Genomic DNA, 13,465 nt, shown 5'->3' on the forward strand with positions numbered 1-13,465 from the left:
TCAACATCTGCCAGAAGTTCCTCTGACTCACGGAACAGATAATCCATAGTCTTCCAAAAGGAGGTGATGTGGAAGAAAATCAGCCTCTCTTCCTTGCTCTTTACTGCACCAATTTTCCACTGTGGGTGAGGATGCCCGCCAGGGGACACTGGGCAACCACTGCACTGTTGGTAATACAACGAGGACGAAAACTACAACTAGAACCCATTGGATCAAGGTGAGGAATGCTGCTGAACACACTGCAGAATACAGCATCACCCAGCCCAGAGCACCAATGGCACAGAGGCTGAGAAGACTTCCTCTGGTGGAAGAGCCTTCCCTTAGTTCCACCCATGGAGAAACTGAGGTTTCTACTAAGAGGAGAAGGAGAGGAGACTGAAAGAGCTGAGGGGAGGAGGAAAGTGAAGTGACTGCTAGCAGCAATGACCCAAAGGATCATCCGTAGAGTCTGCACAGCAGGACTTACCACACAGGAACACTTGGTACATTTGCTTCCTTCCGGCTGAAATTCCTCTCCTTCTCGGTACTGCACACCCTCAAATACACAGCCTGAAAAGCAAAGAAAGGTTCAGAATTAGGCTCAGCCTTCACGCAGGTGGGTAGGATCTGTCTGTGCACTGTTCAGTCACCCTCACTTTCCACAGGCACTTCTACCCAGCAGGGGGTTCTCTTTAACCAGTGCACAAGACTACTTGATGGTAAACTCCACTGGCAACCAGACCCCAGGAGACCAGAAAAGGCAAAAGGTAGGCCTCAGGAGGAAGGCTGTCAATGACAACGTAAAGGACCTCAGAATCACCAATGATGACTTCCCAGGAACAAGGCAGCCTCTTCCAGGTCCCATGAATTCCCAAGTTCACTCCATCTGCTCAGTGTTTTTCCAAAGTGGGGACTTGTCACCTTCTCCACAGATGAGAAAACATCTCAGAAGCAGTCCAGCCAGCTGGCACAGCTGGGATTTGAACTCAGTTCAGACCCACTCCCGTACACTGTGCAAAGGGCTAGAAAGGACAGAGGAAGGACAAGATGTGCCACGTGGATTTTCAGCCCTACATTTTGCATGTTCAAAAGGCTGTGTTGCCTACCAAGTGCTAGTAACAGGATGAAACATCATGAAGGTGTTTCCTATTTGGTCAGGTACTGAGAACACCACCATGCTCTAGAGTCCGTATAAATGGCTCGAAGCATAGGCTGCTCAGAGATCATGTGTCCCTCAGGTCCAGGGAGGACTCAGCACATCCTCACACAGCGTTGGCCAGGCTAGCTGACGCCACTTTCCACAAAGCAGACAGTGCCAAAGTAGAGCTACTAATGTCCAGAACTGGGCAAAGCAGGCTCTTGGGAAGAACCGACAATCCATGTTTCAGGACTTCCAACTGTCAGCAGATCCCACCAAATTCTTGTAGCTGCTAGTTCTTGACCAGGGAAAATAAGCACTCACCCTGACCTGACCACTGGCCCTTTATCTCACAAAGCTGGATACGGAGGCCTTTGTTCAAAGGCCAAAGAGTCAGAGGTCATTGAGTCTGATGTTGAACAGCGGTTTTGTGAAAATATCCCAGGGAAAGGATGTTTTGGATACCCATACCCGGAGCTAAAAATCAACCGCCTCCTTGTCGTTCCCAAGGATGTGGGAAGACTTGGCAAGCCTGGGTCCCTCCAAGTGGCTGGATCCCAGCAGTGCTCCTAATAGCAGATGCCCGGTCACCTCTTTTCAAAGAAATCTTCCAACAAAGTGTTTTCAAGTCTTTCATACTTCTTTGCATCTCTGCTTCTCTTATAGATGCTCAGACAGACTAACCACAGCAATCTACATGTGACAACTTAAATAATGGAATTTCAACAGAAATTTCTACTCCAAGTGTCTGTATCACAACTCACCATCCTTAAGCAAAGAGTCAGATGAAAAGGAAGAAGCAGACGACCAAGAATGCCCTGCAATCTGTTTCAGGAAGAAACTGACCACAGACTGTACATGGTTGTCATTACGCAGAATGCCATTCCCTGATCAATGACAGATGTCAGTCCTTCCAACTTGCCACAGAGAATACCCCAAGGCTTCCTCTCATGATCCCCACGTACACTCACTTGAGGCTGCCCTCCCAAGACAAAGAATGATAACAGAGGGATCTACAAGTTCATGGACAGTGCATATTATGAAAAAGTTAAGCAAGATACCATACCAAAAAAAAATGACACCAAAATGAACTTCATCTTTTAATTCTATTTTCTCACATACTTGTCTTGAGTACCATAGTAGTTTCTGGCAGAAACTTCTAAATCTGACAATGTGTATCCCAGTCCTTTGGCACTTGGGGCTGGGAAGAGGTATCAAAGTTGGCCTCATCATTGACTTTTGTACAAAGCCTGGTCAGGTACCACAGGTCTCATGTTTGTCACTGATATGCTAAGTTTTAAAGAAAATTTGCCTCTCAGAACCAAGGCAGAATAGTTCTTATGGGGAGTAGAGGAGCAGAAGATAATACAAGAGGATGATGACAAGCAAAGAGAAGGGATCCCTTTGGCCCTTACTCACTCATGGAATTGAGGCAAGCATTAATTCTCACTGGGTCTGACTTCCTCCCACAGAACAGCCTGCAGTCCCTCGTCCCTCCCTAGGTGAACATGAGGGATTCAGTGCTGCAATGCATGGAGCTCAGTCCTTTCCTTCCCAAGAACTTAATCACAAACAGCATGAAAGCAGCAACTGCTCAAAAATGAAAAACGCTTCACTTGCTGAAATAATTGCTGTCATCTGTGAAGCCATCCTCTCAAAGGCAGCCAAAAAATACAACTCTCTCCCTAGTGCAAGAACGTTACCTAGGGTGAGAGATGTTCCATTTCAAGGGCTTCCCTTCATTACCACTGTTCCCTCAGAGTTGGGAGTGAGAGCGGGGGCAGCTCTGATGGCATCTCTACAAAGCAATGGTCTAATTAACACAAGTGAATTCATATTGAAGAGCTATGATACTTTTTAAAATCTATATATCATGCAAAAATTTGCTCTGTTATCCACCCCAAGCCTGGCTGTGTATGCTGTAGGCCTGGGTGACACAGGCAAGGATTCTAATGGAACTGATCTAGGATGCAGCCAAACCGGCCAGGCATCAATGTTTCTTTTTGTCAAGTTTCCCAGGTGATTCAGGTATGCCACACAGAGGACCACTGATCCAACTTACTAAAGATGCTATGGACATGTAAGGATATGATTACTGGACAGAAAACATTTGGCATTGTTTGGAGGGAAAAGGGACTCGTGTAATACTATTTCACAGTCACAAAATAATTGGATCATGGAAATGATCCTCTTATGTTTCACCACATTTTGGTCTTTGCATAAATGTTTAGCTAAACAAGCGTTGTAGAAATCCCACTGTAAAAAGGAAGCTACAGACAGGTGCTTGGTGTCATAGTTAGGACACCACTTGGGAGACCTGAATCCATGTCAGCTTCATTCAGATTTCAGCTTCCATCCAATGTGTATCCTTAGACACAGCAGATGACAGTTCAAGCAAGTGCATCCCTGCCATCCATGTGTAAGGCATGGATTGGGTCCTGAGTGCCAGGTTTCAGCCTGGCCCAGCCCCAGTTGTTGTAAGAATTTTTGAGACGATTCAAGACTGAATTCTGAAGAGGCCAGTGGAGAAGGAATTCGGGTGTGCTAAGCCCCTACCATGGAGCCTCAGGAATCTCTCAGCAAGGACAAAAGCTGACCCCTTGGAGATTCACATCAAGAGGGGGACATAGCTGTCAGATCAGCTTCACAAGGAAAATGACTCTTAGAAACCACAGAAAAGGCTGGCCTGTGTGAGACAGTCAGCTGGTAGCAGGAAAGGTCTGAAAAAAATTGTTTTGTGCTCACTTAAAAGTTACCAGGCTTGTAACTAAAGGCATGAAAAGGTGTAGGAAGCCATGAAAAGGTGCCATCTTGTTAAGGGCAGGCAGAGGAAATGTTTCCAGCCACTGGAAAGGAACGATGCCCTTGCTGTCAGCAGGGCAGCAGGGTGCTCTAGAAAAGCCAGTAGGTCCAACTGGTGGAACCACATGGAAAATGGACAGCAGCAAAACCCCAAGCTGAATGCACTCGGGGACACAGCACTCAGTTTTCAGAAAACATCTGGTCACCTCATCACCATGGTGAGCTCCAGCCAAGGAACTGCAATACGAAGCAGTAAAAAGACTTTTCTGGAAGCCAGCAGAAGCCACGGCCTTGCCTTCCAACATAAGCGTTACTTGTGGCCCTGCGGGGTAGGAAGCAGGCCTCCCGAGCCTGAGGAGTCCGCATGCCAAGACCTACAGCATGTTGTATTCACACAGGGCATGGGCAGGAGGCTGGGCCGATGTCCCTATGCAAAGGAGTCTGCTCTCTACACCCGAGGATGCAGAGGTGAAGCGAGGAAATTTCCACTCAGGAAGAGATGGGAGTCATGCACTCTTGAGAGAACACAGATGGCCCTCTCCTCCCTGAAGACCTTACCTGGGCATGTTGGGCAGCAGGCTCCCGGCTGCTCCAGAGGGTTCCTACAGTGAACAACACAGCGCACCTCGGCCTCTGTGACAACGCCCTCCTGGAAAATACAACTCCACAGTCAGTTGGCTCCGGGTTCCTTCTGAGAAGGTAGGACATTTGGAAAAGTAACCAAGATTGGTGGAATCTGAACTCTCCCCACCAACACCCCTTCCCTGCCACCAAAATGCAGGTGTGGCCAAGGGTCAGGCCGGAGACACACCCAGCATGACTGAAATGGGGACCCAGCTCTACCCACTGACTCCCTCTCCTGACCCCGTCCAGGCCTTAGCACACCTTTCCTCTAACGCCTGGCCTGGCTTCCTCTTTCGAATCCTCCTGTATTTCTATCACTGATGTATTACACTTCCAGTCATTAATTGGGAGGCATGAATACAACAGTATAATAGCCCAGAAAACCATGGATTGTTATCTGCAGATGATTCCTCCTCACCCTGCTAGTAATAACTAGAATAGCTCTACTACCTTAAAAATACACCTCTGCCTGTGTGTCAAGTTTTTGATGTTTTTCAAGCATTAAGAGATAATTTTAAGTCCATATTTGGCAGGTAAAAATAGACTTGAGATCTTAATAAATTCAAGTGAAACTGTAAAGTGACCTTGGGACTGTATTATCATTTAATGTCAACTGAAACATTTTAAAGTTAATATCACTTCCCGTGATAACTTCCATTCCATTTCTTCATTCAGACAGTAAAAGTTAATCCTTGCCCACATCCCTGCAGTGTAAGGATTGTCCTCTGACTGCTATATAAAAATGGTAAATTTGTCTGCAAAGAACAGGAGGCTGTCATAAATGACAGAGTCTGGGGCCACAACTTCCAGGGCTGAAATTTCATTGCTTAAGAGGCAGGGTATACGGGAGTAGAACAAACTATAGAATCAATGTTATTGAAAATCTCATTTCTTTGTACCTTGAGGTTGAACTAATGGAAACTCTAGTGTAAAAGTTCAATATTATTTATGTGTTCTACCTACTACATATTTTCACAAAAAGCTTAGACTACATGCATAAGCTGAATATCCAACTGCATAAATAACTGACGGTCTCAGCAATAAACACATCTATTTGGTGACATAATAGAGTATGATTACATGAAACTGAGAATTGAATAAACTGAATGTCAATATGATTGAGATAAGATCAGAGAAAACACCCATTATTAAATTAACCTTTCAATCTTATTTCACTGCAAATGCATCTCCTTGGAGGGTGAAATGGGGTGAAGAATAAAATGATTTAAGGGTAACTTCCCTAAAGACAAGAATGTTCAAGTTAAATCAAAATTATATGAGTATTATTGTTTTTGCAAGAGTGTTTCTTTAGTGATAAGAGAGTTTGAAAGCTCACGTTCTTTACAGTCCCTTTGCTTTATCTTGTTGTTTAGTACCTGCAGCAATTAAAGCCATGTGAAATGGCTCCTCTTTTTGGGATTCAGCAAGGATCAGCCACAGCTGGCTCCTTAGTTGCTCCACAAGAGCTTCTTAAATTATCCAGGTTGAAGTCCTTGAGGTCACAATATACTAATTGCCTCGATTTAATACAGCTTATAGATTGGCCACAGTCCAAGATCTTTCTAAATCAAAAAAGGAAAACATATGTCATCTAACAATACCTCTTTTTTGTTAACAAGAATTCATGTTTTACTCAAAGTTGATTTCACAGGAAGACAAATTTTCCCCAAGGAAACGGGCAGCTTCCTGGAGTCTTTCCAGGCACAAGCTAACGATGGTGGACAGTTCCACTGTGTGTTTCTGGAAGTAGACACTATACCATTCCTATCCTGTACCCTGTATTGTTACAGTGAATGACACAGTGGAAGCATGCAAAGACGCAGTTGGCTTTCCATTTGCTTCTCATTTTTGTTTTGGAGAGACTTCACTCTGTGTTATCTGACGGAGACTGCTGAGAACTCCAAGGACTCTTTTTAACTGGAAAATGAAATAGTTGGCCTTTACCTGGCACTGGCGCAGGACACAGGGCTCAGCTGGGCTCTGCCATTTGAAAGAGCTGTTGTAAGTATTTCCTTCATAGGTGCAACCTGCATGGGAAACACAACAGTGGGAAGAAAAGTCAAGAATAAATGTGGAAGTGCCTTCATTTTGGGAACACAAGAAGTTACGTCTTCCAGGCCAAGTCTAGCAGTTGGCAGCGCAGTCATACTCACTGACTGCTTTCCCCCAAAATCCTACTAAGCCTTCTAAGTATGCACTTGGCATTCACTGACATTAATTCTTTGGCTATTGAGAAGATTAACTTCATGGATTAAATTTTCAAATGGCAAATCACAGATTGATGAGCTCTCTTGGCCAAAATGCATAACCTCATAAATTTATGCACAATAAGGTATAAGCAGTATGCAAGCTAAAAAGCATCACCACAAAAAGGGATCTTACAGGAGACTAAGATAATTCAAAATTGCTGAAGATTAGGAAGTTTAAAACATGCAGGAAATAAAAGCATAAAATTGAAATGTAGAAGAAACAGACTGTAAAATTTTACATCTATCTAAGACTGTTAAGAAATACATTGGTGATGGGGAGGGTGCAGCATGATAGCCTAGAGGCTAAAGTCCTTGCCTTGCATGTGCCAGGATCCCATAAGGGCACTGGTTCTAATCCCAGCAGCCCCACTTCCCATCCAGCTCCCTGCTTGTGGCCTGGGAAAGCAGTCAAGGACGGCCCAAAGCCTTGGAACCTTGCATCCACGTGGGAGACTCAGAAAAAGCTCTTGGCTCCTGATTGGCTCAGTACTGGCTGTTACGGTCACTTGGGGAGTGAATCAGCAGATGGAAGATCTTCCTCTCTGTCTCTCCTTCTCTCTGTATATCTGACTTTGCAATAAAAATACATAAATATTTTAAAAAAGAAAAATACTTTTGGGCCCAGTGAATAGCTCAATTAGCTAACTCTCCCCTTCAAACACCAGGATCCCATACGGACACCAGTTTGTTTCCCTGACTACTCCACTTCCCATCCAGCTCCTCACCTAAGAGGATGGCCCAAAGCCTTATGACCCTGCACGTGAATGGGAGACCTGGATCCTTTCCATCCTGATTAACTATGTAAACAACACTTAAAATTCTAAAATTATAACACACACACACATTTTATATATATAAATAAATATATATATTTATTTTCATATATGTATATATGAAATAGCCACAAAAATAACAATGTGAAGAGCACAGACTCAAACCTGGACACAATTTATACAAATTACACCCTCCACACTGCAGTTGACACTTCCTAGATGACACACCAGGTTATACCTGTAGGTAACTGAATTCTTACGTGCCTATCAGACAGATCAATTAATAGTAATATGGATTACTGAAGCTAAAAAATACCTATAAAGTAGAGCAACAAGCACATGGGGAAATGTAAAAAAGTGGGGGGGAGGCAGTGGGCTTGATTTTGTTTTAATGACTGATATCTACCAAACCAATACATTCAAGCAGAATAATACAGGACTTAGGAAAATTTCAATAGATGTTTCCACAAACTGAGAACCATGATCTGAATTCCCAAAGAAATGTGAATGATTACAAAAGAGCTCAATGCTACTCGGCTCTCTAGTTCCTACAAATCAAATTACTAAAGTACACAGCTGATTGGAAACACATTAAGGCAATGCTTTCACTATATATTTTTAAATTTCCTTTGTGTGAATTGTTACTGAGATAAAATGTTCAAGCATAGGAACCCTTAGCACACTACAAATACATACACCAAACCAAGAATGAATACAGTAAATCTTCAACAATGTAAATCAATATAAAACAATTGGGGCCAGCATAAATCTTTACAATAACCATGCCATGTGCATGTCTGGTCCACTAACACAGACTCGCTCAGATAATAAATAACTTGTTCCGAGAGATGGAGGCGGGGAAATCAGAGAAGCAAATCCGATTCATGTTAAGTCCAAGTAAATATGAAACGCCTGCCAAAACTGCCAGTAGAGTTTCCGAATATGTTATATATTTTCATCATGTGGATTAAAAAAACTGAAAGAAAGGGTGATTTTTTTTCTTTGCTAGTAATAAGGTAGGCAAAGATTTTGCCTTTTTTTTTTTCTACTTTGCAGGAGGAAGTATTCTACAAAATCCACATAGGTCAGGCTAAGAGACTGTTCCTAAGGTGTGCAAAGGACTCCCAGGTGTTGCATGCTGCTTTCAGGAGTATTCTACTTTAGATGGGATGGACGGATTTGGAGCAGGTAGTCTACAGTGCAGGGAGCCCGAAAGTGCTTCCTGATTCAAATGACTGTCCGCTGGAAGCTGTGTTCCTCCACCTTATTTTAGTATACAAAGAAAAATTTGCTAACAATACTGAAAAATCAAACCAAGGTCAGACTGTGAAGTGTTTCATTGCCTGACCGCTCTTGTGTCAGATGGAACACTGAGTCTATGGAACAGATTTTCCCACATGATGGATGAATCTGAATGACTGAACAGACTCAAAAACATCTGTGGAAATCTCGTTAGCAAATGTAATCCATGCCTTTTCCTTCTCCACGTCCCCTCACTAGCATGGAGACTTCAGCATATCAACCATCAGAATAATTAGAATTCTTGGGAACAAGGCAATTAATGTACTTTTAATTCATTTTCTAAGATAAACATGCTATGCTAACACAAGATTTGAGCAATGTGAAGACATGGGCATAAACACGGCCAAGAAGAACCCTGTACACATCCCAGAAAAGAATGACCTCTCACTTTCTGGAAGGCAAACTCCATAATTCATCCAATGTGCCACCAGCTTGATGCTGTTGGCTTTCTCTGTTGTTATTGTCTTCCCAATCCAGTGCAGGCTGCTACTTCATAAAAATGACTTACTAGAGGGATGAAGTGTTTAGCCCAGCAGTTAAGACATCAACAGAGATGCTCACATTTCATATCAGAGAGCCTTAAAGCAAGTCCCAGCTCCACTCCTCTGTTCTATTTTCCCGTTAATGTGTACACTTAGAGGCAACAAATGATGGTTCAAGTGGTTGAGTCTAGACTGAATTCCTAGTTCTGATTGGTCAAGCCTCAGTCACTGCAGGCATGTGAGGTGTGAGCCAGTGGAAGAGAGGGCTCTATCATGCACTTTCAGTTCTATCTCTGTCTCTGTTATACACACACACACACACACACACACACACACATAAATAAAATAAATAATCTGCAAAGAACTTTCTAGAAAGGTCAAATGTCAAATGTAGACTATTAAGACCAGAAAGGTGCTTGGCATAATGCTTGGGGCACCTGTCAGGTTGTCCCCATTCCATGTATATCGAAATGTATGGTCTAGTCCTGGATTTGCTTCTGATTCTGATTTCCAACTAACGGGCACTATGAGAGGGATCAGGTGACACTTTGAATAGCTAGATCCTTGTCACACATGGAATACTCGATCTCGAGTTCCTGGCCCCTGACTTCAGCCTGACTCCGTTCCAGCTTTTGTGGGCACTGCTGATTATCAGTGATGGGAGGCTCTTTGTTTCCCATCTCTTTTTGTCCCTCTCTCTCTGTATTTCAAATAAATCAAAATTTTAAAAGTAAATCAACACAAGATAAAAGATTTAAGAGATTAAAAGAATTAAAAATATAAGCTCAATGTGTTTATTCTATGTAATACACAAGGAATAATCTGATTATATTAAGTGTTATGAGTCGTTTACTCTTCATTTCTGTGTTTGTCTTTCTGTAGATCAGCATTGTACTCTACGGACCATTGGCCACCTGCCCAGCACATTCTTGGTATCACTGTACTGGGGGATATGTCTTGGGAGAAGGGGTGACAACCTGGAGAATCAACAACCATATTTCAAATTCTGACATTTAAATTAGAAGCAAACTTACAGATAATATAGACTTTCCCTTTACATGTGGGAAAAATTGCACAGAGACCAAAGTCTCTTGCTCCAAACTAGAAGGAATTAGATGTGAAATCAACAATAAAATCCAGGATGTGAAACTCAAATTTTTCACATTCAGGTCTAGACCAGTAGTATTATTTTGGCACTTTCTAGTTTGGCATGATATCCTTCACTTTAAGGAATTGAAGGCCCAGGGGAGAAAAAAAAAATCAACGTTGTTCTTATAAAATTAAATGAACACAGATGCAGTAACTAAGAGTAAGTAAGATAGGTTAAAAAATGACCCGGTAAATATGAGAGTGCTTCCAAAAATTCATAGAAACATGGAATTCAGAGATACCCAATTTGGTGCAAAAATTGTGAAATTCATGCAGAGTTTTTTTTAATAATTCACACACTATCTTTGAACTTTTTACAAAATTATCCTACACATATCCTTATTATTATTTGTTTATTCACGTATGAAAGTATAAAAACAGAGATGGAGAACACCCATAGAGAGCACCCATCTGGTTCTCTCTCCAAATGTTTACCAAAGCTAGCACTTCTTCTTTTACATGTATTATTCAAGAGACAGGCAGACAGACAGGAAGTTCCTATTGGCTACTTTATTCCCAAGTCTGCAATAGCCACCTTGGACCAGGCTGAAGTCAGTAGATAGGAACTGAGTCCACATCTCCCACACTAAAGGCAGGAACCCAGTTACTTGGACATCACCTGGGTCCCCCTCAGGGTCTGCAGGAAGTTGAATCCAGGAACTAGAGGTGGCCATGGAACCCAGGCACTCTGAGAAGGGATACAGACGCCACAACGGCTGGACCACCTACCTGCCAATCCCTTCCGTTTTTCTTTAAATACTTTTAAGTAAACCTGATACAAAGGAATTCAGAAACATTTGCTAGTTTTACTCTGGTGCTAAAAAGTTTTTCAGATTCTATAAGCTTCAACAAAACCATCAGCAATACAGCAAAAAAAAAAGTATTATTTTCTGATAAAATAACAGAAATATATGAAAATCAGCAGTTCTCAAACAAGAAGAATTTTGCCTTCCACCTCAATCCCTATGTAGGGATCTTCTGGCAATACTTGGAGACAGTTTTGGTTGTCACAACTAGAGACAGAGAGATGCTGCAGGCATCCACTGGGCAGGTGCCAGAGATGCTGCTAAACAACCTACCAGAAACAACAAAACCATCTCACAGAGCTCCCTAGCTCATCTTTAGGTCTAAAGTGACACCGAATTAAGACTCAACTAACTACACGTCTGTTCTGTGCTCATTTTGGCTCTTTAAGTACTTCAGGGTGGGGAAGATTGTTCAGAGTCTGTTTTGAGCACACGTACTCTCATAGAGAAAACTTGGCCTCCCAACACGTGGCAATGGAAACAGGAAGAACACACATTAATTGAATCCACAGTTAAGCAATAAAACTCATTTTTCCTATTAGTTGTGACCTTTCTCCATGGCCACATCATCCCAAGAGAGAAAGAATACCACACATTTTCATCATTCTGCTGTTAAAATAACTGTTAAAAATCATCAGGATCATAAAAAATGGCACTGCCTTTTAACCAGCCTTAGTTATGCCTCGCTTACCCATCCAGGCTAAATCTTCTGACTCCTCGTGTTTATTATGAGCTAAAGAGCACAGAATTATATGTTGCTGCTACCAATAACTTAACCCCTGGTAACCCATACCCATCCCAACATGGTCCCAAGCTAGCTTTTCAGTCTTCTCCCTTTATTCCCAGACAGACCTCCACCTTGGTCCCTGGGTTCCTGATACAATGAACCTGCATACATCTGAATGCATTCCAAGTACATCAGCCAAGACTTAACTCCCTCAGTTGCAGCTGCCATCCGAGTGAGCACCTAAGGACGCTCAGTCCTCTCCTTGTAGGGCCTCTCTGCTTCCACCTCCTCTCACACGTTCCAGAAGCTGTCTTCCAACCATCTTTCCATCACTTCCACTTTAGGCTCAGCCAAGCCAAGCTTCTGCTTATTTCTCATCTGGACTATTACAAGGGGTTCACCAGCTCCTGATTGGGGTACGGGGGGGGGCTTATTCAAGCCATCCTCCTCCACAGATTCCCGTGTTTGCTCTTTCAAATCCAGTTCTTATCATTTCATCACATACTGGAATTCTGTATCAGCGACAGTTGGTGCTCAGCCCAGCAAAAGCACAAAGCAAATAACTCCTGTCAACCCTTCTCCAGACCAGCTGGACCAGAGTCTCCAAAAACTTGAAGTAGAGCAGGAATCTTATTTTTAGTATTGGAAATACCTTGCCTACAATAAAATTAAGACATCTTAGTAGGCACATTTATTCCTTGGTACTCACAGGGGCGGCGGGGTTGGATCCAGAACCACACAAATTCCAAAATCCATGGACACTTACAAAAATTTTATTAAAATTATGTTGTATTTGCATATAAATTGTGTACATCCTCCTACATATATAAATATCTCCAGATACTTAAATAACAAATATAATGCAAATGTCTTGCAAATGGTTGTTACACCTGTATTGTCTAAGGCTCAATGACAAGGAAAAAAAAATGTCTTCGCAGGTTTGGTACAGATTCAAGTGGTCCCTCCCCTTCTCTGCCCCCAACCCCCAGTGTTTTCAGTACAGTTGGCTGGATTCTCTTTATGGACACAGAGAACTAGCAGTACAGCTCTTCTAGGCCTGGTTTCAATTCGCCTCATCCTTTTTTTTCTCTGCTTCTCCCATGCCTACTGTCCCCAATGGAATAAAGCTGCAGTTAGAATACCTTCCAAATGAACTTGCACACACTGGTTCCTTCTGAAAAAGCCTAGATCTCAACCCATTCCCTCCATATCTATCCCCGCACCCGCCAAGTCACCCCTGTTCACCTAGCTAGTTCCTCCTTCCAAACTGAGCTCAAAGTTATAGACTCTCAGAACCAACCTGTCCTTAAAACCACCCCCTCAGAAGTGTGCTCCTGGGCACTTTATCCACACACAGCGTGAACTTCCTAGTCCTTCACGTTATTTTTTAATATAGCGACTACTTACAGTTTAGTTTCACTGGGAACAGACTGC

The 13,465-nt window shown here is 42.7% G+C and overlaps 1 protein-coding gene across 2 annotated transcripts in view; it reads right to left on the bottom strand.

The window, feature by feature from the left end:
* The window catches only part of BMPER (BMP binding endothelial regulator), a 231,678-nt gene that overhangs the window by 168,008 nt on the left and 50,205 nt on the right, over positions 1-13,465 (bottom strand). The window contains exons 4-6 of one of the 2 annotated variants that reach the window (XM_040964857.1): positions 6,488-6,570; positions 4,478-4,568; positions 472-549 (exon numbers count right to left, since the gene is read on the bottom strand). In XM_040964857.1, the coding sequence (XP_040820791.1) occupies positions 472-549; positions 4,478-4,568; positions 6,488-6,570 (252 nt within the window). Of the gene's footprint in view, positions 1-466; positions 550-4,477; positions 4,569-6,487; positions 6,571-13,465 lie in introns of both variants that reach the window. The other variant, XM_040964855.1, reaches the window with a different exon arrangement.

Source organism: Ochotona curzoniae, unplaced genomic scaffold (assembly GCF_017591425.1).
Source record: "Ochotona curzoniae isolate NIBS_2020 unplaced genomic scaffold, NIBS_Ocur_1.0 scaffold_3835, whole genome shotgun sequence".
NCBI lineage: Eukaryota > Metazoa > Chordata > Mammalia > Lagomorpha > Ochotonidae > Ochotona > Ochotona curzoniae.